Consider the following 27,498-nt stretch of genomic DNA (forward strand, 5'->3'; position numbering starts at 1 on the left):
CACTCTCAAACCATCTGGGATGAATTACAGAACAGGAAATCCAGAGTTAGGACCAGTTTCAGGGTTTGTTGATTTAGCAACTCTGTGGTCAAATCAAGAACCCAGGTTCTGTCTCTGTCTCTTGCTGCATTTTGTAGCACATTGCCTTTGTCCTGAGGCTGCTACCCTTTCACGTCCCCAGAGGGCAGCGGCACTTCCAGACATCATACCCACATCCAGAAGCAGTGACCTAAGGAGTCACTTTCTTAACAAGGGGATCTTTCTCAGAAGTTCCTGAGCAAATCTGCCATTACAATACTGGGTGGAACTTGGTCAGGAGCCCACTTTGAAACCAACCACAGCCAGCAGGATGGCCCAAACCATTTGTGATTTACCCTTGGAACTGGGAATGAAATTACGCTTGCTCCAGTTATCTGAGGGTGGGAGTGTGTGTGTAGGGTCAGGGAGTAGGGAGGAGTGGGGTGGTGGACTCCTGACCCAATCAGAGCTCTGCCTGTGGAAGATGGGAGTGGGAATGGTGGGGCAACCACCAGTTGCACCTGCTGCACCTTCCCTGAGTCCCTGGCTGCCCCTCCTATGAGGACCTACCCCTGGGTCTGCTGTTTTATCTCTTCCAAGGTAATGAAGAGCTGTTATGGCAGAGTCTAGAGGACCAGGAGACAGCTGAGAACTTTGCACCCTTTAGCAATGTGAATGCTCATAGATGTCACGTTGGCTTTAGGTAAAGCTTACTGAAGACTCTGGGAACCTGAATCCAGAGTCAATCTGTGGTGCTGAGAGTAGGGATTTCAGCTCAGGATTGCTGACAAGGCTACACAAGCCACCGAGAGCCAACAGAGAGGTCGGGGCACAAGAAAAACGATATTTAAGGAATTCTTTAAATCATACCTGGACTGTCACTGTTGATCTACTGCCATGGATGACAATGCAGATGGTAAATATAAAACACTGAAAGGGCATCAGTATAATTTTTTACCTCACCCAAGTATTATGAAATAATGTTCATTTAGCCTTGCAAAAAAAAATTCTGTTTTTAGGATGGCTGGTTCACAAACTTTGTGCTTTTCCTTTTCTTCTTCCACTTTTCATTTGCTTTTCATATTTTTTTTTGAGAGGGAGTCTTAATCTGTTGCCCAGGCTGGGGTCATCTCCGCTCACTGCAACCTCCGCCTCTTAGGTTCAAGTGATTCTCCTTCATCAGCCTCCCAAGTAGCTGAGATTATAGTCAGATGACCTGAGGTCAGGAGTTCGAGACCAGCCTGGCCAATGTGGTGAAACCCCCGTCTCTATTGAAATACAAAAATTATCCAGGCATGCTTTTGGTTTTTAAAAAGAATAAACATTTTCTTTTATAATGGGAAAATAAATTAACCTTTCTTTAGAAAAGGTACTTCATACTTGTCAACTAAAACGGCATAGGAAATCCCCATCTCAAATAAGAAGTTAGATGACCACTTTCGTAATATTTGAAAATAAACCAACTTTATTTGAATCAGTCAATACCAATCAAAACTGGAACACAAATTTGTAATTGGTTCAGATTCATGAGGAAAACACTCAGCTGTATCTTCATTCAAAGGCATTTTACATTTATTAAGGCTTGAAAGCAAGTCCTGTTATTTCATCACCACAGTTAAAGGTCTCAAGAAAATCAAGTAACTATCATTTGGAGTCTCTTTGTAAAATGAAATGCTTGCTCTTTTATAAAAGCTAATCATCTTTTGTTAAGCTAGTTAACTCCCCAGCTTATAAGATGGGACAACTAACAAGGTGGCCAGGAAAGTAAGACAAATTCAAACATCAGCTGGATATTTTATATTTTAAATATATGTATAGGCAATGTTATGAAATCTCTAACTCTACATAAAATGCTTTAGATGACTGGATCCTTGAAAGCATATTTTACCAAAAACCAGATTGCTTCTATAGAAACACAGAATAGCCCAAACCTTATATCGAGGCAATGTATTTTATTTATTTTTGGTTGCAAGAAGGGAATCGGATCTATTTCTTTAAATAATGTTAAATAAAATTATACACACTTTGGGTCATACATAATTATGAGTTGCAAGCATCCTGACACTAACCTGGGAGAATCATACTGACAAAGGAGAAGAATGTATTTTGATGAGGAGCAGGGCACACGTTGCTTGATTTGAATGATAAAGAGCAATGGATAGAAGACAATGGGGCTGTATGCAGCAGATCCTGTTCACTTAAGTTCTCCTAACATCAGAATCAGGGTGCTTCACATGCACACATCTTTCTCTGATGCTTTCTTAAGATTCTCTTTAATGTCATATGAAAATATTAAGAAAGTGATCTCTTGGGAATCATTGAACTTAGTTTTAACCACGCGTTAACGTTTCCTGTTTCCAAGGAGGCTGACACCAGCATCTTGATTGATTGTGCAGTTGAGATGGCCCCTGGCCAGGTGGAAATTGAGATGAGTCACTGAAGTACCTACTGGATACCCACCTGCTGCTTCTACTGATCGTTTAATTTTAGACATAAACTCTCACAGTGATGCCAAACTCTTTCCTAGATAGCCGCCCCCCTACCACCTTCCTGCCTCTGCCTCCCTCTTAGTTCTATTTGTCCAGGCCTTGTTGATTTCTGGGATTCTCATATGGCCAAGATCTATTCCAGGCATGATCCATCTTATGACAGTTCTAAGACGCTTGGTATTGTCTGTCTGTGGAGTGGCCATGGGGCACAGAACGGAGAAAGGCTTCTGTTGTTTCATTTGACAAGGGCCTGAAAAGGCAGCTTGGGACACCTTACTCTTGGTGTGGTCTTTTCGGATAAGATCAAGCCTTTGCTGGCCCCACGGGCACGAGAAGAGAATGCTGAGGACAGAATCATATCCCAAGCTAAAACTACTTTGGGATCGTGTGGGCAAATAAGCTGATGGACCATGTTTCCGACATTTCAGCTCATTTGCTTGGTGCCAGGTCACTCTACCTCTTGTTTAAAAGATTGTAGTCATGCTCACGTCTGTGACTCTGAATTTATCAAGTATTTGACTTTCTTTATCAGGAGCTGAAGAAACTATGCTCTGGATCCATCATGATTTTACTTATCCAGGTTACTTTTTATAGTTATTAAAATCTTACTCAATACCTTCTCTCTGGGCCAACCTCAGACACAGGCAGTGCTGAATAGACGGTGAATTCAACTCAGTCATTCTGAGTCTGACCCTTGCTTCTGCCTTCGCCTTCCACTACCCTGTTCCCCCCACCCCCAATAGTGCTATGCAAGTCAAAGGAGATAAATAAATACAAAATAAAATAAGATCTTAACACAAATACATCCCCTTTCTGTGCCACCAAAATTCTTTCTGAGCGATTCGTATTCATTCAGGACCAATGACAAGGAAACCTCCTACCCTATAGCTGTGTAGTGTGGGGTCCCAACTGCAGACCCTCCGGTGCTCCCTGAGTTGTTCGTGGGACACCTAAGGACCTCACCACACTGTTGCTGAGACATGACGTGCTGCCCATATGATAAGAAGTCCAGATGGGCAGAAGCAACCAGAGAAAAAGCTCTTGAAAAAATAAAATTGAAAAGTAATATTAATATTATTGTTACTTTAATATACTATAATAAATCTGGTCATAAGACACCATTAACTCTTAGTCCAAAGTAACTTGCCTTATATGATAACTCAGTACTGAAATATAAAGATATTTCTGAATTAAGTACCCAGAAGCACCTTCCTTCTGTAACTCCTCCCTCTCTTTCAGATGGCTGTAACTGATCATGTAACGCCCCACCTCGGTGCCTTCACATATTTATCTCCGTAAAACTAACTCGACCACGTAAGGGACATCTAGAAATAGCAATATTGATTTGGTTTGGCCTGTTTGTTTTTAAGGACTTGCCAGCTGCTGAATTCTAAATATCTAATCCGAGTCCTTGGAATTCTGCAGACTTCTTTGGGGTGGAGCCGCCTCACCGGAGGCTTGGTTCTGTTTTCTCTGTGGCAATTGGCTACGATTCACAGATGTGTTTCCAGAACAGCCCAACTGTGGATCTCAGGGAAGTAAACTGCCTCTTAGGTCATCTTGCCTGTGCTGTAAATTCGGGGAAGGGTTTCTGAGTACAACAGGATTTCACACTAATTAAAAGACCTTAGGGATCATTCCAGCCCTCATCCCCCAGGAGGCCAGTTTGGGGCTTTTCCCTACAGTAAAACGGGCTGTTTCCTCACCAGTTCTCCTTGTTAAACATCTCCAGGGGCAAAGTTTCCAGGGAGACCTGGAAAGGTTCCTTTAGAGGGGGAAATGAATCAACTCATTCTGCCTTTTCAAAGCTTTCTCAGGCTCATAAAGTGTCCTACTGAGAAAGTTCCTCTTCCTCAATGGGCTCTGGGAGACCTCCTGCTTCCTCTCCTCTGATTTGATCAATGGGTCACTTTTTTTCTCGAGAGATCCCTGGAGGCAGGTAGGTCCCGGGATTGCTTGGGTTAGAATTTGTTGATGTTTCATTGGAAAGGACCCATGCTGTCCTGCCCTCGTTGAGAAATGAGCCAAGTCCAGGGGCTTTCCGGCACTTGGGAGCCTCACCCTTTCCCAGCGAATGCTATAGAAGGGGGATTGTTGAGGGTAAGGGCCTGTGGCAAATGGATTTTCTCACTGGGCGTTCACTGGGAGAGGTATTTGATGAGTGCATTTTTCTTGGTTTCCTCTGCACAGGTCCCCAAGCTAGGGCCGAGTAAGCTTTTTAGGAGATGAAACAAGGAGAATGACAAAACAGTAAAATATTAGCTTAAAAATTGTTCTTTTTTTTTTTTTTTTAAATCTGGCAGTTGAATCTGATTGTAGGAAAATTAACCCAGATGGGTCTATATTTTTCTTCAAGTTCAAACCACATGGTTTCCTAGTCAGAAAGGCTCATAGACTTTCTTCCTAAGGTGATCCATGATCAGGCCGCCTCCTAAATGTGGCTCTCACCCTTTAGAGGCTGCAGACGATTCAGGCAGGAGCAGCTGCTGGAGAGCACCCAGCCAACAGACCTGCATTCCAGAAGCAGCTGGAGAAACCGGGAAGACATTTTTGGCCCATTCTTGGGTTTTTACTGTAAGGTTAGCAGTTACATGACACCACCAGTCCAAGACTTAGATCATGAGAGAAAGCCTTTTAAGAAGTTTACCAGGGAACATCGAGCTTCATAAAGAACTCCTTTGTCTTCACCCATCCCTCCTCCCATTCCCATCCACTTTCTCATAGATCAAAAACCACTCATTGGTAAGCACAGTCAAACCCAGGCATGTAATCAGCACTGAAACAACTATTCCTAACTAAGCAAGCAAACCCCATGGCTGGTAGACCCCGTGGGCCTTTTGGCATCAACACTGCTCCCCTCCTCTCCCATCCCCAGTCACTGCAGTTTAGAATTGCATGTCAATTTCCTCTCCTGGCAGGGCCTGGACAGCATGGAAGCCAGGGACAGCATGGGCCAGGTGCACAGCAGCAGCAGAGCACTCCTGGCACTGCAGCAAACTGAGAGTGTGTCTCAAGTGACTTTCCAATCTGTCCCTTAGTGCCCAATAACAGGAGTGTGAGAAGTAGTGAGACTGAAGCCGCATTTGCCAGACACCCAAGTCCACAGCCAGCTCGGTCCTCCTCAATTCACCCTCTGTGAATGGAGGGTCTCCCATAATGGGACAATGGATCTCTTTCTAAGAAGGATGAAGATGGTATTTGTCCTTGGTCTTGTAGGTATGGATGGAGAGGAGGGTAGAAAAGCAGCTGGTGTTGCATGTTTCTAAAGCATCTGAGAAGGTATTTTGATATTGGCAGGAGCCAGTGGCAATCCCATATGTGGGCTCTCCAACACTGACTGACCCCAAGCATGCTGAACCCAGATCAGGCTGGCAGGCTGAGAAATGGACCGTGTCTACCATTTCGGCTAGACTCCTATGTGAGGAGGCCAGCGATGGTGCTGACCTTCGTGAAAGAGAGCAGGCTGGAGTTCCCACGATGCCAGCAAGATGAGGCTTGATTACAAAAAGTGCGTCCCAAGGCAGTGAGGAAGAGGGTGTGAAGCTGGAGTCTTAGGGGAGCGGTTGAGTTCTTCTGCAGTGGGGACAGGGGACAGTGGCTGTGCTCAGGACCGGCTGAGGCGTTTGGCGACATCGGCGTAGGCCAGCTCAATCTCACTGTCAGCTGCACAGGTGTTGGTGAATTCGTCCCGGGCATAGGCATTCTTGAGGTACCGCTGCAGGCCTGTCATCTCAGCCGGGATATCATAGTTGCGGTATTTCTTGGCCACAATCTAAAACAGAGATGGCAGGACAGAGATGGTGTGAAGGCATGAAACAAATCATTAGAAAGTGTTAGTGGCCATCCCAGTGTGTGTGGCAACCTCCAGCCATCACCACGGCCCATCAGCGGTGTGTTTAAAATGCAAGGTGGCAGTGCTGCCTTCTTTTTGTTTTGTTTTAATTTAATTTCTTAAGTAAATATAATTTGCCCTTTGACATAGTATTTCAAGTTCTAGGAATTTTTCCTTAAGAAATGATCATGGATGGAAACAAAGATTTGGCTACACTATTATGATCCCAGAACTATCTTGAATAACAAAAACGGTGCACAGCACTAATGTCCAACAATACTTACATTAATGAATACGTATATTATCTTACACAAATACAATGGCATAGTGGAGGGACATTAAAAATGACGCTGTTGAGAAAATCCAGTGATTTGGAAAACTCTTCCAGAAAGACTGTTACAATTAAAGTGCAAGAATAATGCATTTGGAGAAATAGGTCTGATGACTAGACGTCTAGATACCTATAGATTACCAGTGGTTATGTGTGATTGATAGAATTATCAATAGTTTTTTTCTTTTCTTCTTTCTCTTATCCACTTTGTTTTACATGGCATCCTTATTTACAGAAGGGAAAAAAAACCCATTAAAAACAAGTTAGAAATTGGAATGTATATGTAGGTTCAGACTACGACATAAGAGTAAGTAAATACGGATTCTGTTCTCTCCCTGGCTTGTCACGCTCAGGGGGATGTGGACTAGGAGAGTTCTGGAGAATTGGCATTTGTGTTGAGAGAAACAGGAGCATAGTGATCTCAACTGACTGGATTTGCGATCATGATTCCACTTAGCAGCTGTGTGACGTTGGACAGGTTACATAACCTCTCTGAGCTCCAATTTCTTTATCTCTAAAACGGAGGTAATAATAAAACCTACTTTGGAGTAATAGATTAGTTAATAAGCATCAGATGCTTACTGGTACATAGTAAATACTCAATAAACATCAACTATTATTATAATTCACTGAGACCTAGCTTATGCCCATTTGCATGCATTTTCTTAATGGGTGGGAGCAGGGTGGTTTCTTTAGGGAAGTCTCTCTAGCTGGGGCAGCTTCATGGACATGTGACCTGTGCAGTCTCACCTTGCACTCAGAAGAGCCCTGCTCTTGGTTTAATGCTCTGGAGTCAATGTGTAAAAATTCTTAATAATTTTTAAACAGGAGCCCCCTGTTTTTACTGTGCATTACATTGGCTGGTCCTCCTCTAACCTTCCAGGCTAGGCTACGTTAGGGTTAACAAGAGAGTAGCATCACTTCTGACTCCCCTCCCTCCCTCTCTCCCTTCCTCCTTTTTTCTTTCCTTTCTTTCTTCCTTTCTTCCATCCTTCTTCCCTCCCTCCTTCTGTCCTTCCTTCCCTTTTCTTCCCTTCCTTTCTCTCTCTCTCCTTCTCCTCCTTCCCTCTTTTTTTTAGGGGATACATGCCGGTGCATGTACAGACTCATTACCTGAGGTTTGGGGTATGACTGATCCTGTCACCCAAGAAATGATCATAGTTTTTCTAAACTTGCCCCCTTCATCACTCCCCCCATGTAGTCCCCAGTATCTACTGCTGCCGTCTTTATGTCCATGAGTACTTATTGTTAGCTCCCACTTATAAGTGAGGACATGTGGTTTCATGTTTTCTGTTCTTGCATTAATTTGCTTAGGATAATGGCCTCCAGCTGCATCCATGTTGCTGCAAAGGACATGATTTTGTTTTTTTATATGGCTGTGTAGTATTCCGTGGTATATATGTACCTCATTTTGTTTATTCATTCCACTGTTGATGGGCACCCAGGTGGATTTCACGTCTTTGTTATTGTGAATAGTGCTGTGAAAAAAATATGAATGCAATTTTTTTTTTGGTAAAATAATTTACTTTGCTTTGGATATATAACCAGTAATGGGATTGCTGGGCGGAATGATGGTTGTGTTTTAAGTTCTTTGAGAAGTCTCCAAACTGCTTTCCACAGTGACTGGACTAGTTTACATTCCCACCAACATTGTATAAGTGTTCCCTTTTCTCCACAGACTAACCAACATCTGTTGTTTTTTGACTTTTTAACAATAACCCTCCTGACTGGTATGAGGGGGGTGTCTCATTGTGCTTTTGATTTGCATTTCTCTGGTGTTTGGTGATACTGAGCATCTTCTTTAATGTTTGTTGGCCACTTATTATGTCTTTTTTGGAGAAGTGTCTGTTCATGACTTTGCCCACTTTTTAATGGGATTATTTGGTTTTTGCTTATTTAATTGTTTAAGATCCTTATAGATTCTGGTATTAGACCTTTGTCAGGTGCATAGTTTGCAAATATTTTCTCCCATTCTGTAGGTTGATTGTTTACTCTGTTGATAGTTTCTATATGCAGAAGCTCTTTGGTTTAATTAGGTCCCACTTGTCCATTTTTATTTTTGCTATAATTGCTTTTGATGACTTCATCATAAATTATTTCCCAAGACGGACGTACAGAATGTTTCCTAGGTTTTCTTCTAGAATTTTTACAAGTTGAGGTAAATCTTTAATGCATATTGAGTTAATTTTTGTATATGATGAAAGATAGGGGTCCAGTTTCATTCTTCTGCATATGGATAGTTAGCTATTCCAAAACCATTTATTGAATAGGGAATCCTTTCCCTATTGCTTATTTTTGTCAACTTTGTCGAAGATCAGATGGCTGCAGGTGTATGGCTTTATTTCTGGGCTCTCTGTTCTGTTCCATTGGTTTATGTGTCTGTTTTTGTGCCAGTGCCATGTTTGGTTACTGTAGCCTTATAGTACAGTTTGAGGTCAAGTGATGTTATACTTCCAGCTTTGTTCTTCTTGCTTAGGGTTGCTTTGGTTATTCAGGCTAATTTCTGGTTCCATATGAATTTTTAGAATAGATTTTTTTCTAGTTACGTGAAAAATGACATTGGTAGCTTGATAGGAATAGCATTGAATCTGCATATTGCTTTGGACAGTATGGCCATTTTACCAATATTAATTCTTCCAATTTATGAACATGGAATGTTTTTCCATTTGTTTGTGTCAGCTGTGATTTCCTTCAGCAGTGTTTTACAGCACTCCTTGTAGAGATTTTTTTTTACCTTCTTGGTTAGATGTAGTCCTAGGTATTTTATTTTATTTCATTTTTGCAGCTATTATAAATGGGATTATGTTCTTGATTTGGCTCCCAACTTTAATGTTTTTTGGCACACAGAAATGCTACTGATTTTTGCACATTGACTTTTTGTACTGAGACTTTACTGAAGTTATTTATCAATTCCAGAAGCCTTTTGGTGAAGTCTTTAGGGTTTCTAGGAATAGAATCATATCATCAGTAATGAGAGAGAATTTGACTTCTTCTTTTCCTATTCATATGTCTTTTATTTCTTTCTCTTGCCTGATTGCTCTGGCAAGGACTTCCACTACTATGTTGAATAGGAAGGGTGAGAGTGGGCATCCTTGTCTTTTTCCGGTTTTCAAAGGGAATGATCCCAATTTTTGCCCATTCAGTATGACGCTGACTGCAGATTTGTCATAGATGGATGGGTCTTATTATTTTGAGGAGTGTTCTTTCAGTGCCTAATTTCTTGAAGGTTTTTGTCATGAAGGGATGTTAAATTTTATCAAAAGCTTTTTCTTTGTCTATTGATATGATCATATGGTTTTTGTTTTTAATTCTGTTTATGTGGTGAATAACATTTATTCATTTGTGTATGTTGAACCAACCTTGCATCCTAAGAAGCAGCCTATTTGATTAATGTGAATTAACTATTTAGTGTGCTGCTGGATTTGGTTTGCTAGTATTTTGTTGTGGATTTTTGTCTCTATATTCATCAGGGATATCGGGTTGAAGTTTTCTTGTTTCATTGTGTCTTTGTCAGGTTTGGTATCAGGGTGGTTCTAGCCTCACTGAATGAGTTAGGGATGAGTCCTTCTTCCTTGATATTCTGGAATAGTTTAAGTAGGATTGGTAGTGGCTCTTCTTTGTACGTCAGGTAGAATTCAGCTATGAACCCTTCTAGTCTGGGGTTATTTTTGGTTGGTAGGTTTTTAAAATTACTGATTCAATTTCATAACTTAATATTAGTCTGTTCAGTGTTTCAATTTCTTCCCAATTCAATCTTGGGATATTAACTTTGTTTACTGAAACTTTACTGAAGTTGTTGATCAGTTCCAGGAGGCTTTTGGTGATGTTTTCAGGGTTTTCAAGGAATAGAATCATATCATTAGTAAAGACAGAATTTAACTTCTTCTTTTCCTACTTGTATGCCTTTTATTTCTTTCTCTTGCCCGATTGCTATGGACTTCCACTATCATATTGAGTACTAGTGGGTGGGCATCCTCGTCTTGTTTCAGTTTCCAAGGGAAATGAAAAGTATATTTCTAGGAACTTATTCATTTCCTCTAGATTTTCTAGTTTATGTGCATAAAGGTGTTCATAATAGTCTCTGAGGATCTTTTGTATTCTGTGAGATCAGTTATAATGTCTTCTTTGTCATTTCCGACTGTGCTTATTTGGATTTTCTCTTTTTTTGTTAATCTAGTAGTAGTTTATTAATCTTGTTTATCCTTTCAAAAAACCAACTTTCGATTTCACTGATTTTTTATATAAATTTTTGGCGCTCAATTTCATTCCATTCTGCTCTGATTTTAGTTATTTCTTTTATTCTACTAGCTTTGAGGTTAGTTTCTTCTTGTTTTTCTAGTTCCTCTGGGTGTGATGTTACTTTGTTAATTTGAGATCTTTCTAACTTTTTGAGGTAGGCATTTACAGCTATAAACTTCCCTTGTGATATTGCTTTTGCTGCATACTGGAGATTTTCGTATGTTGTGTCTTTGTTTTCATTTATTTCAAAGAATGTTTTTACTTTTGCCTTGATTTTGTTGTTTACTTAAAAGTAATTCAGGAGTGAGTTTTTTAATTTCATGTAATTGTGTGGTTTTGAGTAATCTTCTTGGTGTTGATTTCTATTTCTATTCCACTGTGGTCCAAGAGTGTGACTGGTATAATTTCTATTTTTTTGAATTTATTAAGACTTGCTTTATGGCTTAGCATATGGTTGATCTTGAAGTATACTCTGTGCACATGAGAGGAATGTATATTCGGTGGTTGATGGGTGGAGTATTCAGTAGATGTCTATTACGGCCAATTGGTCAAGTGTTGAATTTAAGTCCAGAATATCTTTGCTGGTTTTCTGCCTCGATGATCTGTCTAATGTTGTTAGTGAGGTGTTGAAGTCCCCCATTATTATTGTGTGTTGTTGCTGTCTAAGTCTTTTCATAGGTCTAGAAGTACTTGTTTTATGAACCTGGGTGCTCTAATGTTGGGTGTGTATATATTTAGAATGTTTAAGTCTTCTTGTTGAATTATCCCTTTACTATTATGTAATGCCCTTCTTTTTTTTTTTTTCGTATTGTTGGTTTAAGGTCTGTTTTACCTGATATAAGAATAGTGACCCCTGCTCTTTTTGTGTTGCATTTGTGTAACAGATTTTTCTTCAGCCCTTTACTTTGAGACTATGGGTGTTGTTACATATGAGATGGGTTTCTTGAAGACAGCAGATGACTGTCTCTTATTTTTTTATCCAACTTGCCACTCTATTTCTTTCAGTGGGGCACTTAGATCATTTACATTTCAAGGTTAATATTGATATGTGAGGTTTTGATCTTATTGTGAAGTTGTTAGCTAGTTGTTTTGTAGTTTCTATTGTGTGGTTGCTTTATAGGGTCTGTGGGCTATATACAAGTATGTTTTTGTGGTAGCAGGTATCATTCATTTGTTTCTATGTTTAGAAGTCCCTTAAGGATCTCTTGTAAATATGGTCTAATGGGAATAAATTCCCTTAGCATTTGCTTGTATGGAAAATATTTTATTTCTCCTTTGTTTATAAAGCCTAGTTTGGTGGGATATGAAGCTCTTGGCTGGAATTTCTTTAGGAATCCTGAAACTTGGCCCTCAATCTCTCCTGGTTTGTAAGATTTCTGCTGAGAAGTCTGCCCTTAACCTGATTGTATGTTTCATTTGTATGTGATCTGACCTTTTTCTCTAGCTGCCTTTTATTTAGCACTGATCTTGGTCAGTTTGGTGACTATATGCCTCGGTGAAGTTCATTTTGTATAGTATCTCACAGGTGTTCTCTGGATTTCTTGTATCTGGCTAATCACCCCTCTACCTTGCTTCATTTTTCAGGGAGGGCCCATTGATCCCGGGATCCTCCCACTCAGAGAAGCCCCAGATCAGCCACTCTGGGCTTTCATCTTCATTTTGGTGCTTGGTAATATGCAGAGTTCCCCAGAAAGTTGTGCTGAAGTGAAGGACGATGATCACTTAATGGATGAAAAACTCACTGTTGCAGACATGTTCATGGACATTTGGGAACATTTTTTCCCCTCTCTTCTCCCCTTGAACTTGTTACAACACTGAGCTATAATCTATTCTGAATCATGATTGCTGTCTCAGTGTCTTTTTTCTCTACTTTGTGAGCAGTATGAGGATAGCAATCACAGCTTCTTTATTCCTGTACTCCTTGATAATCTCAATGATGTTGATCAGAGGAACGATAATAACAAACATTTATTCACTGTGTGCTCTGTTCCAGGGACTGCTTTAAGTACTTAACAAGCTACCTAAATCTCTAAATAATCCTATAAGGAAGAGTCGATTATATTCCTATTTACAGATGAGAATAGCAAAACAAAGGGAAATTAGAGAGGTAGGGATTCAATAAATAGTTGTATTTAATCTTCACAATCTTAAGTTATCCATACATCAGACAAGGTTCCCTAGTGTCATGTGTAATAAAATAATTTTAAAGACTAAATATCCCTAGCAATGAGCAAACTGAAGCTACAAAAGGTTATGTGATTTAATGTTACATGAGAAATTAGCTAATTTAACCAGTATCTAAGGAGTAACTATTCATATTTATTACAGTCCTTGCTTTGTAATCCACAGTTCTTTCTACTTTGCCATGCAGCCCTAAGTAGCTGATAAAGCAATGGCTCTACTCAGAAGCCCTCATGTGCCAGCCATTAATCTATTGCTGCTTATCTCCAAACCTACTCTTTTATTTGCTTTTTTGTGATGCTGGGGCTGGGACTGAGCAGACCACATCTCTGCTTTGCCAGTGAATCCTGTTAGGTTTGGCCAAGAAGAGTTACTGGAGATAGCCAGCAAGCTTGGAGGAGGAGAAGAGAAGGAGAAGTCCCTGCTTTTCAGCTTCCTCTTTCTAGAGGGAGGCTCTAGTTCTTTCTGGGAGCAGCAACTGAATCCAGTTTGCTCTTTTGCTAATACAGAACCAGCTTCTTCATAGCCACACAGAAAGGCTGGCACATAACAGGGACTCTGCTTTTAAAGGCTGGATTCCAGCCAAGCTGAGCTGGGACCCTGGCACCAGCTGAGCAGCACTTTCACCCAGGTTCAGCTCTGCAGGGCCTCTCATCTACAGAGCTCCTAAGTTTACATGTTTTAGTAATTCCAGCCTCTTTCCTTTGTTCCTCCTGGCATAGGGGTAGTAGCTGCCTCTTGAAGGTGGAACTTCCTAGCATGTTTTGCCTTTCCATTTTTTGTATTACCTAGTATGTATTTAAATTCTCTCTGTTAAAATAACTGGATTGGTGTGGCCACCAAAAAAGCCACCCCCACACTGTTCTGTCTGGCTTAGGTAGCTACAAGCAAGGGTGATGAAGTTTGAGTCCTTTGACAAAGCTCTCACAATGAGAGATGCCACCACCAGAACTCCCCTATCCCCTTCTGTTCACTGCAAGATGAGAATCCTTTGCGTTGGGTCAAGTGCTTTTGAGAAAAGGGTGTCTTGGCTAAGAGCAAATTCAAGCAGGAGTGGTGGCCTGACCAAGGGAACTGGCTGGAATTTGCCAGAATGGATGAAAAAGGTCTACTATAAGGTAAAAGGATCCAAAAATATTTTTCACAATGACACATTGATTCAGAGAGTAGCCTCAAGTCATTTCATGCCGAAATTTTATTTTCAGGATTTTAAAGGGCAGAATGTTAGATTTAATAAAACAGAAATGCAATTTATAAATACATATTTATGTTGATGTTGATGTCTCCCTTCCTGTTTGTCTTAGGGACTGAACATCATCACTACGCTAGGCCAGGGTCCCAGTAGGCAAGGACAGGCCTGCAATGCCCCTCCCAACCAAGACTTGTGCACTCTGGGCCTTGGCTGCTGAACTGGTCATTTCTTCACACACTGGCTTGACTTTGGAAGATGAGAACTAGAAGGGAGCCAGACAATGAATGTTCAAGCCAAACTCTCATGGAGAGCCTGGGCCAGAGCAACTCCGCTTCCAGGGATGGAGATAAACCTGAAAGCGAGCCAGGCAGAGGAGCATGAGAGCAGCAGGAGGGTGAGGTTGCACATGGAGCTCTGACGTTCGCAGGGACTTCCATGCTCATGTTCTGAATTTGCTCTTTCATATGAAAACAGTTAGCTCCCATAGCCCAGATTAAGTTTTGGCAACTGAAGCCAAACTGGAGGCCTGACTTGGCTTCCCCTTCACTCTTTGTGAACTTCAGAGGTTTGCCAGGTCTCTGGGATCTGATAAGCTGGATCAGCAGAAATCCAAAGAGATAGGGGTCAAGGGCCGGCCTTTGTTCTCTCATTGGCCATCTTCTTTTTGAAACCCAGCTTCTCTGGGTGAACCACCCACTGAACTTTCTCCAAGGACAGGGCTTCACTGAATCATTTAAGGCTGGTGGGAATTGAGGAAATCATAGGATGAAACCCAAGGCTTGGGAGATCCATTTGTTTGCCTTGCTCAACAAATGGTTTTTGGGTGGTAGTCGTGTTTGAGTAAGAGAAAACTTACATGTTTGAGTAAGAGAAAAGGAAAGAAGGAGGGAAGAAAGAAAGGAAAAGAAGGTAAGAAGGAAAGCAATCCACTTATGTTCTTTTAGGCATAAGAATAATGAATTCCAAAAAGATTAAATGATGTGGCCTAACTCATGCTGCTAGTTGGCATCAGATACAAGATTAGAACTTGGGTGTCCTGATCTTTGCATTGTATCACTCTGACACAGTGTGACTGAGCTGGAATTATATCATCCTTTTTAGGGCACTTGTTCCTAAGGAGAAGAAGAATAAAGGATGATGGGTGGGATATGCAGTAGTTAATAACTTCAAAGAGAAATAGATTAGCTGGATCTACAAGTGAGTATTAGCTTGGCCCCAAATCCAAAATGTTTTTGTCTAAATAGGTTGTATTTGTCCATCCCATCAGCATTCTCATGCATGATCCCCTCTCAATCTTCAGCTCTAGGCCCTTGGAAACACCAGTGTACACACAGCTGAGTGACTTCAACTCAAGTTAGTATGTGCTCTGGTTGGAGAGAAGATAGCATTTTTGACTGACGACTTGAGCTGAAAAACAATAGGTATATACCCAGCTGATAAATGATTGAATCTGAGTCTTCTCAGTGAAGCATGGAAATAAACTGGGTATCATAAAGACATACACCAGGTAATCAAATGATCAATCAATGAATATTTATTAAAGGGCCACCATATGCCCACCATCATGATTTGAAAAAGTCCTGACCTCACAGAGCTTACTGTCTGGCTGAGACAGTGAGATATAAGAATGTGTAAAGGTAGAGCACAGTATGGCTATCTGATACTATGCTGACAAGAGTCAGGAAAGAATGGGGGAAGAAGTGCTCATTTACAGAACGTAGGGGGATACAACTATTGTGTTCAAATGAGGTGAAGGCAAGCAGAGCTGTTCTGTGTTGCTCCAGAGAACAAATGGGTAGCAGGGAGGAACGCTTGGGCTCATTGTAAAGAATGATGATTTAATAATCAGAGCTGTCTAACATGGTAGGGCTGGCTCATTAGGCAGAGGGCTCCTCGTTCTCAGAAGCTGCAGAAGCCTGTCACAGAAACAGCAGAAAGTGGTCCAGATTGGGTGGGAGATTGTTTTGGATGACCTCTAAATGTCCTTTCCAACTCTCAGATTTCCAGGATTTGCTGTGTAGGAGGGGATCACACTATATGTTGCAGATGGTCAGCAAGTGCAATGATAGCAAGAAAGTAACACCACTTCTTGTGGCCTCCACCCCTTCATCTGATAGATGAGGAAGATGTTGTGTGCCTACCTGAGGAAGTGAGAAGGTGGTTCTGTGCACAAAGAGAGCATGCATACGAGGGCACATTTAATAGAGATGTAAGGGTGTGGCCAGGGAAAACCTATGAGGAAGAGGCCTTTGGAGTGCTATGGCTGTATACAACAATGATAATTGCAACTATTATACGTATTAAGCCCCTACAATATGCCAAGCACTTTCACGCTATACTTACTCTTCCACCAACCCTTCAAGTTAGCAATATATCCCTATTTTATAAATGAAAACCAAAGCTCAAAGAGGCCACACAACCAATAAGCAGCAGAGGGTGACCTTGGGTCCTTATTACCTGACTTCAGTGTCCAGGCTCTTGACTGACAGGTGATACTATCCTTGACTCATCCACACAGGTGACCTGGGCACGAGATGGAACTGGACCTTGCAGTTCCCTGCGGCTCGAGCGCTCTTACCTTGACCACATGGAGCTTGGGCAACAGATTGCAGTCAGCCAGGGTCAGCTCATCCCCGTCCAGGAACTTGCGCCGGGACCCCTTGTCTTCCCCGCAAATGTTGGCGTCAATCTCCTCTGGTAGAGGGGTGTTCAGGTAGTCGTCTAGTTTCTTTAGAGCCTTGGTTAGGCCTCTCTCAAGGGCTGGCATGGAAGAGTAAAAGAAGAGCCTTTAGTCAAACTTCCCGCTAGTAGACACAGTCACAGGGACTTCAGAGTGGAATGGGTCATCCAGAATCCTGTCCCCTCGTCACATTGCCAGCTCCCCACACACTGCAGAACACCTGGAAACCATTAACATGATGCAGTAAAAGTGTACTAGATAGCCTGAAAAGGCAAACCCTAAGCAAACAATGAACACTAGCTATTCCTTTGCCTTGACAAAAATACATAAATATAGAAATACAACAGTTAGGATATATACCAAAGCTTTTATAAGTGCTCATCTTCAGCAGGTTCAGTAATACTAGCCATTTATTTATTTATTTAGAGACAGTCTTGCTCTGTCACCAGGCTAGAGTGCAGTGTTGCAGTCTCTGTGAACTGCAACCTCCGACTCCCTGGTTCAAGCAATTCTTCGGCCTCAGCCTCCTGAATAGCTGGGATTACAGGCACACACCACCATGCCCAGCTAAGTTTTGTATTTTTAGTAGAGACGGGGTTTCACCATGTTGGCTGGGACAGTCTTGATCTCTTGACCTCATGATCTGCCCACCTCGGCCTCCCAAAGTGCTGGCATTACAGACATGAGCCACTGCACCCAGCCAATACTAGCCAATTTTAAAAAGCTTTACTTATTTATAATTTGCTAATATTCCACATCAACCTACATATTAAATTTTTAGGAATAAAAGGCTATTAAATAGGTAGGTAAAAACTATATAGAAGTTCCAGGGCAGAGATATGCATCAGACTTTGTGGAAGTGTTAACTATAGCTAACCCAACAAGAGCTGGGGAAAAGGGCTTCAGGCAGACTTGATAGAGGAAATAGAACAGCCCTGTTTGATGTCACCCCCAGAGAAGTGATGGGTCTCAGGGAAGAACACTTGGGTTTACTCTAGGGAAGCTTGTTCTAAAAATCACTGTTGCCTCAAATGGAACGGCTTCGCCAGAAATGTGCAACCCCCAGATGCACAGAAAGCTGTCATGGTTATGACTCAAAGAATGAGCACCCAAATGGAGATAATATGGCAGAAGGCTTTTACAGTCTTGCTCGAATAATTATCTGTCAAATAATTTACTTATACACACAAGCAGACAAAATATCCAAAAGATCAACCGCGGGAAGCCATCATCACTGAAAATCATTTTGTCCAGAATCTCATAGTCCGTTCTAATCATAGAACACTAGCATAGAAACTTTCTACTTGAGCTCAAAGGACAAACATGGAGGGGGTGACTGATCAGGCCATCAGTCCCTGCACCTGTGTCATCAGCCCCATCCCCAGCAGCTGTTTTTACAGACTCTGGTTTAGACCCTGACACTGAGATAATGGAAGTCAATCCTGCTGTGCATTCCAGGAGATACAAGGGGGATGTTGCCTTCTGGAGGCAAATCCAAGGGGACTGTACTCTTGCTCAGATTTTCCCAAATGTGCCTTGTGAGACACTCCTCTCATGACCCACTTTTTGTCTTTTCATAGAAGGCCTTTTGTTCCAGACAATGGAATGACAGCAGCCCAAGATAAATCAATTGAACACTTACTGGGATGTTTGAAAACCGGCTGGAGGTTGGGCATCTTGTCTCAATACTTTCTTCTCCCTGGTGTGGCGTTTGAACTACTTCATCATCTGCTTTGTGTTTCCAGTTTGGGAGAAGAGAGTAAGCAGGGCTGGGAAAATGCTGCATTTCCCTTCGTAATTGTCTAGGCTGTGATGGGATGGAGAGGCTGTTCAAATGCAATGGCAGAGGGTGGGCACAAAACAATACTTATTATGCTTTTCTCCCTGAAGCACTTGTGATTTATTTGTTTGCTTGCTCAAATCCCTCTACCCCTTTCGTTTATGGAGATTATGGCAAAATCTTGATTATGATGAAGAAAGGAAGAATCAAACATTGGGCCAACTGATATCATCTGAGCGAAAGAGTCATAGATAGATGAGACATTGCAGGTTCTAATCTCCAGTGTTCCTGGAGACCTGAGTGGCCTGCTGTGCAAGTCTGTGCCCATGTCACCAAGTCTGGGAAGTAACATAAAATTTGGTGAGGAAGACTAGGGCAGCAATTGAAGTCCCTCAGGAAGATAGTTCTGTATATCCCTCCAGTAATTCCTTGAGATGGAAGGCCTCAAGTCTGGTGGCAGGAATGATTGTTGATTTATGTCACAACTGCGATATTCCACGGAGCTTTCCAGTTTGGCATGTTCCGGAAGGCATCCTCCATGTGTCAGTTTCCTCATTTGGGTTCGTGTATTTTTTTTTTTTTTTTTTTTTTTTTTTTGAGATGGAGTCTCGCTCTGTAGCCAGACTGAAGTGCAATGGTGCAATCTCGGCTCACTGCAATCTCCACCTCCCAGGTTCAAGCGATTCTCTTGCCTCAGTCTCCCGAGTAGACTACAGGCATGCGCCACCACGCCCAGCTAATTTTTGTATTTTTAGTGGAGATGGGGTTTCACTATGTTGGCCAGGATGGTCTCGATCTCCTGACCTTGCCATCCGCCCACCTCGGCCTCCCAAAGTGCTGGGATTACAGGAGTGAGCCATCGCGCCTGGCCGGGTTCGTGTATTTTTGACCAAGAATGTGAAGGCTGCAGTTGGTGACAATCATGGTAGAGGAAACGGAGACAAGATAACAGGGAAAGGACGTCATGGCCTGGGGCCAACCTGTGTTTAAATCTCAATGCTGCCCAGGGTGAATTCACTGTGACGCTGCTGAGCCTTAAGATTCAAGGTCCCTTATTTTCCTGGGTCCCTTCCAAGCCCTTGGAACTGATTTCAATAATTCCTTATTGGTACTTATGGTATTGCCTTAAGGCCCCATAAATCCCACAAATGCCATTGATCCTGGCACATACACGTGGCCTTGGGCAAGTTCCTCCACTTCGCTGAGCTTCTGCTTTCTCATCTCAATAATGGGACTAAGGATCCTTCACCCTGTTAAGACCACGGCCAGGATTAACTCAGATAAGGCACAGAAAGCGCCTAATACAGTGCCTGGCCCATATGAGGACGTCAATTAATGGTAGTTGTTGCTATTGTGTTACCAAATGTGGGGTTCTCCTGTTCTCTCTTCCTTGCCCCATACTCTTGGTCAGTGTATTCCTGAATATCCCAAGGTGCAGTGGAGAATGAGTGATTTAAGAAGCCCCAAATCTGTGGCCAGCTCCCTGGAAAGGAAAATCTGTAGCCTGGAGATTTGCTTCCCTTACTTATTCAACATACTGCCAAAGCCCTATTCTTTATGCTCCTTTGGGATGCTCCTAGGTAACAAGCTGTGTTGAAAGGCACAGCCAGAGCAAGACAGACACAGCATACCTGTGTGCTGAAACACTGCCATATTGTCGGATAGCAAATGGCAGCACCCACTATATTTTCTGCCAGTTCTTTTTCTTCTACCTGCCAACTCATTCCTCTGACCCTGGCTCAATATGCCATCCATAGAATTTAATGATCTCTTTTGCTGATGGTATGCAGGTCACAAAACCATTTGTGTTGAACCTTCTGCTCCGGTAGGAACAAGGGGGATGTGAAAGAAACTAGAGCAACAGAAAGATGTTAATTCCTTCAGTGTGTGTATTTGAAAGCCTGGCTCCAAATAATTCCTCTGAGTAGCTAAATAGGTTATCCCTCCGTCTATGGCAAGTGAGCCTAGGGTTGGGGCACCCCAAAACTCAGGATCACTAACATCCCAGTGCTTTGATATCCAGTGCTTTAACTGCTTTCTTCCCCTCTCCGCCTCTGCTCCCCACAAAGATTTATTCTGTACCACACACAAATGCACTGGGTAAAGTATGTGATGAGGAAACAAGGGGAATAGTTCATAAATATTCTCAGCCATATGCAAACAATCTCAGATTTATTTTTCTCTTTTTTAAGGAGGAAAAAAATCCACCCATTCCATGATCACTTCCAGATTCATTGAGGTTGATATTACATAAGACCCAATATTGTTTTCTCGTCGTAGAGAAATAATGACTTGGAAACAGCAATTTGAGCTAAGAAAATAATATATTCTTACCAGGGCATGAGCTGAATGGGGACTGGGGAGCCAAGACTCTAACCCAGCCTCCAACAAGTTCTTGCAAGCACAGCGCAGCCCTGGTTTGCTGGCAGGCTCAGTGCAGCACAGGTCCTGATGAGCATAAGACAAAGCAGACCCCTGGGGCTCCAAATTCACATGTAGAGGAGCAGATATCAAAGGTGGTCTTTGAAAGAACGAGAACAGCTCTGTGGGCCCAGGTGGCTGCACACTCAATTTCTCATATTTGGTTTTTCTCTTATATGTGCGTTGCAGCAAAATAAAAACCAGGAACCCACCTGTGACCATTGTCTGCAGATTGGATGGGTGTCTGTTGAACTCTCCATGGAGAAGGAGGTCATGACTAATGGGCACTGGCCAGGACTGAGTACCCTTTGCCCTGCCTTGCTCCTTTTATTGCCCTAGTGCCTGAGTACCAGCAAGGAAATACACTCACTGAATTCCTGCAGTGAGCTAGGGATGTTTATGCCACTACCATTTAAACACACAATGAGGATATTGAGATGAAATATTATTCATCCTCATTCAACAGATGAAGAAACTGAGTCTTGGACTTACCCAAGGCATATACGCTTATGCAAGCACACACATAGCTAGTTCTTAAACCGTTCTAACTACTCCTGGGATGTACAATGGAAATGTGCCTTGTTTTGTTTTCAACTGCTATGGTCTTCCTTACAAGCTCCTAACCCCTGGGTAGTGAGAAAACAACAACTTTAATTTAGCCCATTTTGGATTATAACCTAGTCTGATGTAATAATCTAAATAGCCTCTCTAGAGAATTCTGTCTCTTTTGCATTGAAATGCTCAGTTTCCCAGAGAGCCTGCCCCTCCTTGCTCTCCTCCCTAAGTCAGCGGGGCTGGGAGTTGGGGACTAGGCCCCTGTGACCCCGCAGCACTGGGGAGATGGGGGTTCTGAATCTATGGGTAGAAGGCTTTGGAAAGTGAATACAGGTTCTGCATTTCTTCTGTTTGCTTCCTTCCAGAGTATCCATGGGATGCTAGGCAGGGGTCACAGGTGGGCTGCTTGCCTCCCTCCACAACCTGAAAAGACCCCAAGCAAAGCACCACATGGAGCTCCTAACGTGCTCTAGCTCCCCGACTCCCCTGCCTCTCCCTTCTCCTTCGTCCCCAACTCCGCTGTGCCAGGAGGGGTGGGCTTTTCTTTTAGTTTTCTCAGGTCAAATAGTCCATCAATCACAGAGCAGAAAGCCTCCTGGGCTTGCTGCACAGCCAGTAGGGCTGTTTCTACCTGGGGGTCGAGGCCTCCAGGCAGAAGTTTTGATGGGTAAAAACTGAGAAATAAAAGAGTTCAGAAAATCTTAAGACAATAGCTTGGGTTAAAAATCTACTGTCTTGTTGACAATGCTATTTTGAAGATCAGAAGCTGAATACTGAATTTCTTTTTCTCTCTTAGAATTCTTTCTACAGAAATTCTAATCTTGCTGGGGCAATGAATCCTAGGGCAAATTAGAATCATGTACTCAGAATGGCAGAGAGAAAACTGTGTTCAATCTGTTAGCCCTACTATAATTTAGGTGCAAAGCCAGGATTTAAGCACAGGGCTGTTAGATTCTAAAAGTAAACTCCTTCCACTCTGCAAGGGCACTTCTGGGTGCCAAGGACTTTGCTCCTGTTGTTCCTTAGGTATTGACATGGCCTGACAGGTGCCTCAAACTCTTCTCATTCCCCTGATGAAAGAGGATGGCGCTCCCTCATGACTCTCCTATGCCTTACCTTCCAGCTAATTTGGTGACATATTTGTGTTCTGCTATGAATGCTTGGTTTCAGCTAGAATTCTTAGTATGTTCAGCGACCATGATTGGATGTAGAAGGAGTTTTCTCTGAGTAGAGGGGCAACCATGACCCATCACATCATTTTTCAACTCTGCCTGTACTAGGGGTGAGTGCAGTCACATGGGCTGTGTGACAGTAAAACATCTGGTTGAAAAGTTATAAATCTCTTTGGGTTTTACCTAGGAAGAAAGAAATATATAGATATTGAGAAATACCTGGAGCATTGAATGAAGTCTTTACTTTTCATCTTCTCATTTGAGATCATGTTGATATCACCAAAGGGTGCAAAAAAAAAAAGTACCGCGGTGGTTTGAGGAAGACCATGGCGGAGATGTCTCTGGCCATCGCATATTTTTAAAGAGAAAATACAAAGATGGCCACACTTGTTGACATTTGGTAGTTTAAAACATGAGTGATAACGTTATGGTAACAAAAAAAAAATAATAAGAAGAATATCACCTCTCACTCATCTGTTGGATGCAGAAGCGTTTCTTTCCACACCCAGCTATGAAGAGAAGCTGAGAGAGGTCAGATGGATGAGGCCCAAAGATCCAAGAGCAAGGGGGGATGTAGGAGCCCCAGCAGCAAGGTCCAGGAGTGCTGGGAGAGTGAGGGAGAAGGCAGGTGCAGGCCAAGCAAGCAGAAATGTAGATGTTGCCATAATGAGCTCAATTTTGAGAAGAGACAATGAAATTCTAAGGGGATTTTGAGGATGTTCAGCTTTGTGATGGGCAGTGAAACCAATCCCCTCTCCCCCAGAAAACTTTACATAAAGATCTGCATTCATCTTTCAGGTTCTGGAAATGAGTCATGTAGCTTTTTCTCAGTTGCCAAAGTCCTTAAAGAGAAAGAACAGTGGCCCAGTTATAGTTAGGTTAAATGAGTATGAATGACCACAAAGGCAAAATTATAAAGCAGGTGGAAACTGGGGTTTTCTCATCCACAGTGATGCTTCTAGGACACACGGCAGGTAAGAGGGGCTGATCTTCAGGTCCCTTTGTCTCTTAAAGCAATGTCTACACCAGGTTCTTACACCATATGGAGTCAGAAATGGCAGCAAGGTTTTAGAAGATGGGAAAGGGGCTTTCTGTCAGGTGTGATGGGATGCTCTCTGCTGTGCCTGGGGCCTCTGGCTATGTTTGCATGTCACTGGTATCATTAAGGGAGAAACAGAGAGACTCTGGGTCAGGATGTCCGGGAACCATGACTTCTGATATCAAACACAGTAGCTGGTGGCATATTCACTCCGGCATAAGAGACTTGGGTTTGAATCCTGCCTCAGTTATGCCTGTTCACAGGTTCACATCGTCTACAGTGTCTGATGCAGAGCGGAACCTGATTAAAGTTAACTATTCTGACTATTATTATAGCTATAGAACTTGGGTTTATGAGAGGACGAAAGGGAAGAAGATACCGACTGAAAGATGAGAGAAGAGGTCAGCTCAAGGCAGAAGTTCAGTGTCTTATGAAGTGAAGCGTATCTGAACATCCTAGAATGTTCTAGGTCCAAGGAGAATCCTGGAGAGCTTGCTTGCAGGAGGAAGCTTCCTGTTGCCTTTCCTAGCACGCTAGGGATCTAACGTTGCCTGGAAGCATCTCTTTGGGTTTGGCGTTGTTCTCTCCAGGCCACATGGGTGTGTCAGATTTTCTTAGTTTGATAGTTTAGAGAATTGATGTCCACCTTTGGCATTGGACCAAGAACACTGGACTTGGCCTCATAGCCAGAGAGGAGGATGTTGTCAAATTGGCCTTGGCTGTGAACTACCCAGGGGCTCATGTGGGGGAGGCAATTCCCAGGCCTCCGTTTCTAGGCACCGCTAAAAACAGGAAAGGCGGAAAGACTAACAGCGGTTTATGAGAAAGCAGAAGGCAATGGCAAGTTCAACAGATTCCGCCCCCCACCCTCCCTCCCGTTCCCTCGCGCGGCATCAGCCCGGCTGCAGAGAGTGTGCAGCACATGGTGCCATGGGTAGTATTTGTTTGTTTTAGAAAGAATTTTAGCCTCACATGGGAGGATGAATTAAATGATAAGCTCCTAGTGTTCTTTCCAGGAAGAGGCCAGTATATGATTCTTTATTTGAAAGACGGAGTTTAAGTCTTACAACTATGGTGGGTTGGGATATAGGACACTGTTAGTTGCCCACTCTCCTGTGGGGGGTGGGGGGAGAATGGGGTGTTTTCTTATATATTTCCAAAGAATTCAGAAACTTCCTTAAGGAAGACACAGATTCTCCATATAACTGCTTCCCCAAGCTCTATGGGGGATTCTTAGAAAGAAGCATCTTTTTATTTGATACAACTCCACAAATCACTCTTATATTTGTTGTATGTTCAGAAGTATTATACTAAACAATGACAAAATGAGTAGTTTTTTTTTTAAAGGCGAGAGACTTTGGCCAGTATTTGGCTGTGTTTAAAATGCCAGCATGGTAAACATTTAGGACAACTTACCATGCCTTTAATATAATATTTTCTTACAGTCTGAAGGGAGTTATGGATTCCAGATCCAAAGAATTTTCTAAACCTCTTAAAAGCCACAGTAGATTTGAAGAGAAAGATTATCACTTAGGTCTTCAAATTTAAGTTTCCTTTTGTGTACTCATCTGTAGCTTGTAAGCTGCCTGAATGTTTATTTATCAACAGGAGGAGGGAGGGAGGGAGAGAGAAGAGAGCGAGAGACGGACTCTGAATATGGGAAGAGGCTGTGAGCTCAGGAACGTCGGGGAGAAGTTCCTGATTAGGGAACCCGGCCCAGACTTTAGCCATGGGGCAGTGGCGACACCTTCTGGCCCATCCTTGAGCAAACAAACAAACAAAAAATTCCCCAAAAACCTATTCCGCATTTTCCACAGAGAACATATATGTGTGTTTTCTATTAGACTTTCCAGAAACTCATAAATGATTGTAAAACCCATTGTGCTAATAGAAGGAACGGCGTAAATGCTGACTGAAGCTATTAATGTTGACTGCAGTTTATTTGGCCAAATGAATCAGGCTGAAATCTGTGATTCTTTTTGTGGTTACTTTATAACAGGTTATTTTTAAGTATCAGGCCATAGTTTACATTTAATGCTGATGCTCACACACTTGGAATGAGCTGGTCAAGAGGGATTCTAACTTTATCAGTCATCTGTCCCAGCATTTCCACCTAGGGACTGTCGCAATTCTCCCTCCCCAAAACACTTAGGCTGGGGTACATTAACCACATTTTGTCTCCTTTCATCCTCAAATAGCCACATCTTTTATATAAGGGCCATTCATAAACTTAAAAGTTGCCTCTCTGCCATTGCAATGCTGGATCGAAATAATTACTGGATTTGGTGATTCTGTGAATATCCTACAAATTCTCTTCCGGTTGCCCTTTCTTTCATTGGTTAAACGGGTATCTATTTGGTGTCCACTGTGGGCCAACTTTGTGCCCCTTTCCCCTCATGGATTGCTGGAGGAGGACCCTGATGGGGAAGGTGGGGATTGTTGAGTATATTTAAGGAAATACACATAGTAGTCATTCAATGTGTATTCATTGGATTATGAACTGATTTGTTCACCATTTCCTAAATGATACACTCTTAGTTAAAGTCAGTACCACAAACATATTAAATGGTGGATTATATTAAATGTTGACATGCACACATCAAGAGCACAGATCATGGGACCATCTGCCTGGGCTGCGGTCCTAGCTCAGACACATACTAGCTTGGGCAGGCTGCTTAACCTCCTGCGCCTGTTTCCTTCTCTGCAAAGTGGAGGTCATAACATGGCATACCTTAGACGATTGCTGGGAGCAGTAATCGAGCCATCGCCTGCAGAGGGCTTAGCACAGTGCCTAGCATGCTGTAAGCAGTTGTTACGTACACTGTGTATGTGCAATGCATGATGATGCTTAGGTATGAGAAACAAAGCACACAAAAAAAGCAACAAAAAATTCTTAGTGCTGCAAGAAAAAAGTGGCTCTTGCTTTTGGCCCTGCTCAGTAAACATCGTGCTTGACTCATCCTCTGCCCTGAAATGCTGATATGAACAAGGATATTCAGCTGTTCCTTTCATTCTGACTCTATAGCCAGAACCACAATCCCGGACAGAAAGCCTTCATCATAACAGATGTGAAATGGGGCAACCTTAGGGGTTGGGGGTGACCGATACTTACACAGAATCCCCCAAATATGCTACGTGTACACTTGGACCTCCCTTCCCCTTGCTCAGAGCAGTTCCCTGGATACCCTAACATGCCCCCACATAAATGACAGTTTGTGGGGAGAAGCTACCCACTGGATGTTCGAGTCACACAACTTTTACTCCATGAGTCTTGCATCTTCTAAAGTTTGAAGTGTGCAACAAATTAAATGTGCAATTTTACCTTCTGTTTCCTGAGATCTAGTAGGGGATAAATGACTCAGATTTTTCCAACACCAAGGAGAATTTAATATAGGGTGTCCTTTTTGGCAATGACTAGAACTAGCATTTTCACCAGAGAGAGAAAAAAAATTACCTTAACTTGAAAATGAATTATATACAAGAATCCACACTCCTCTTCTTTGTTACTAATAGAAAACAGAGTCCAGATATACATACATACATACACACACACACACACACACACACAC

The 27,498-nt window shown here is 42.4% G+C and overlaps 1 protein-coding gene across 2 annotated transcripts in view; it reads right to left on the reverse strand.

Annotated features, from left to right (window-relative positions):
- Positions 1–1,460: 1,460 nt before the first annotated feature.
- Positions 1,461–27,498, reverse strand: part of CLIC5 (chloride intracellular channel 5) — a 113,145-nt gene continuing 87,107 nt past the window's right edge. Inside the window, exons 5-6 of one of the 2 annotated variants that reach the window (XM_032299589.1) lie at positions 16,861–17,042; positions 1,461–6,279 (exon numbers count right to left, since the gene is read on the reverse strand). In XM_032299589.1, the coding sequence (XP_032155480.1) occupies positions 6,112–6,279; positions 16,861–17,042 (350 nt within the window). In that variant the 3' untranslated portion in view covers positions 1,461–6,111. Of the gene's footprint in view, positions 6,280–11,519; positions 16,199–16,860; positions 17,043–27,498 lie in introns of those variants that run through there. The other variant, XM_032299590.1, reaches the window with a different exon arrangement.

Source organism: Sapajus apella, unplaced genomic scaffold (genome assembly GCF_009761245.1).
Source record: "Sapajus apella isolate SASKATOON/1434 unplaced genomic scaffold, GSC_monkey_1.0 scaffold41, whole genome shotgun sequence".
Classification (NCBI taxonomy): Eukaryota; Metazoa; Chordata; class Mammalia; order Primates; family Cebidae; genus Sapajus; species Sapajus apella.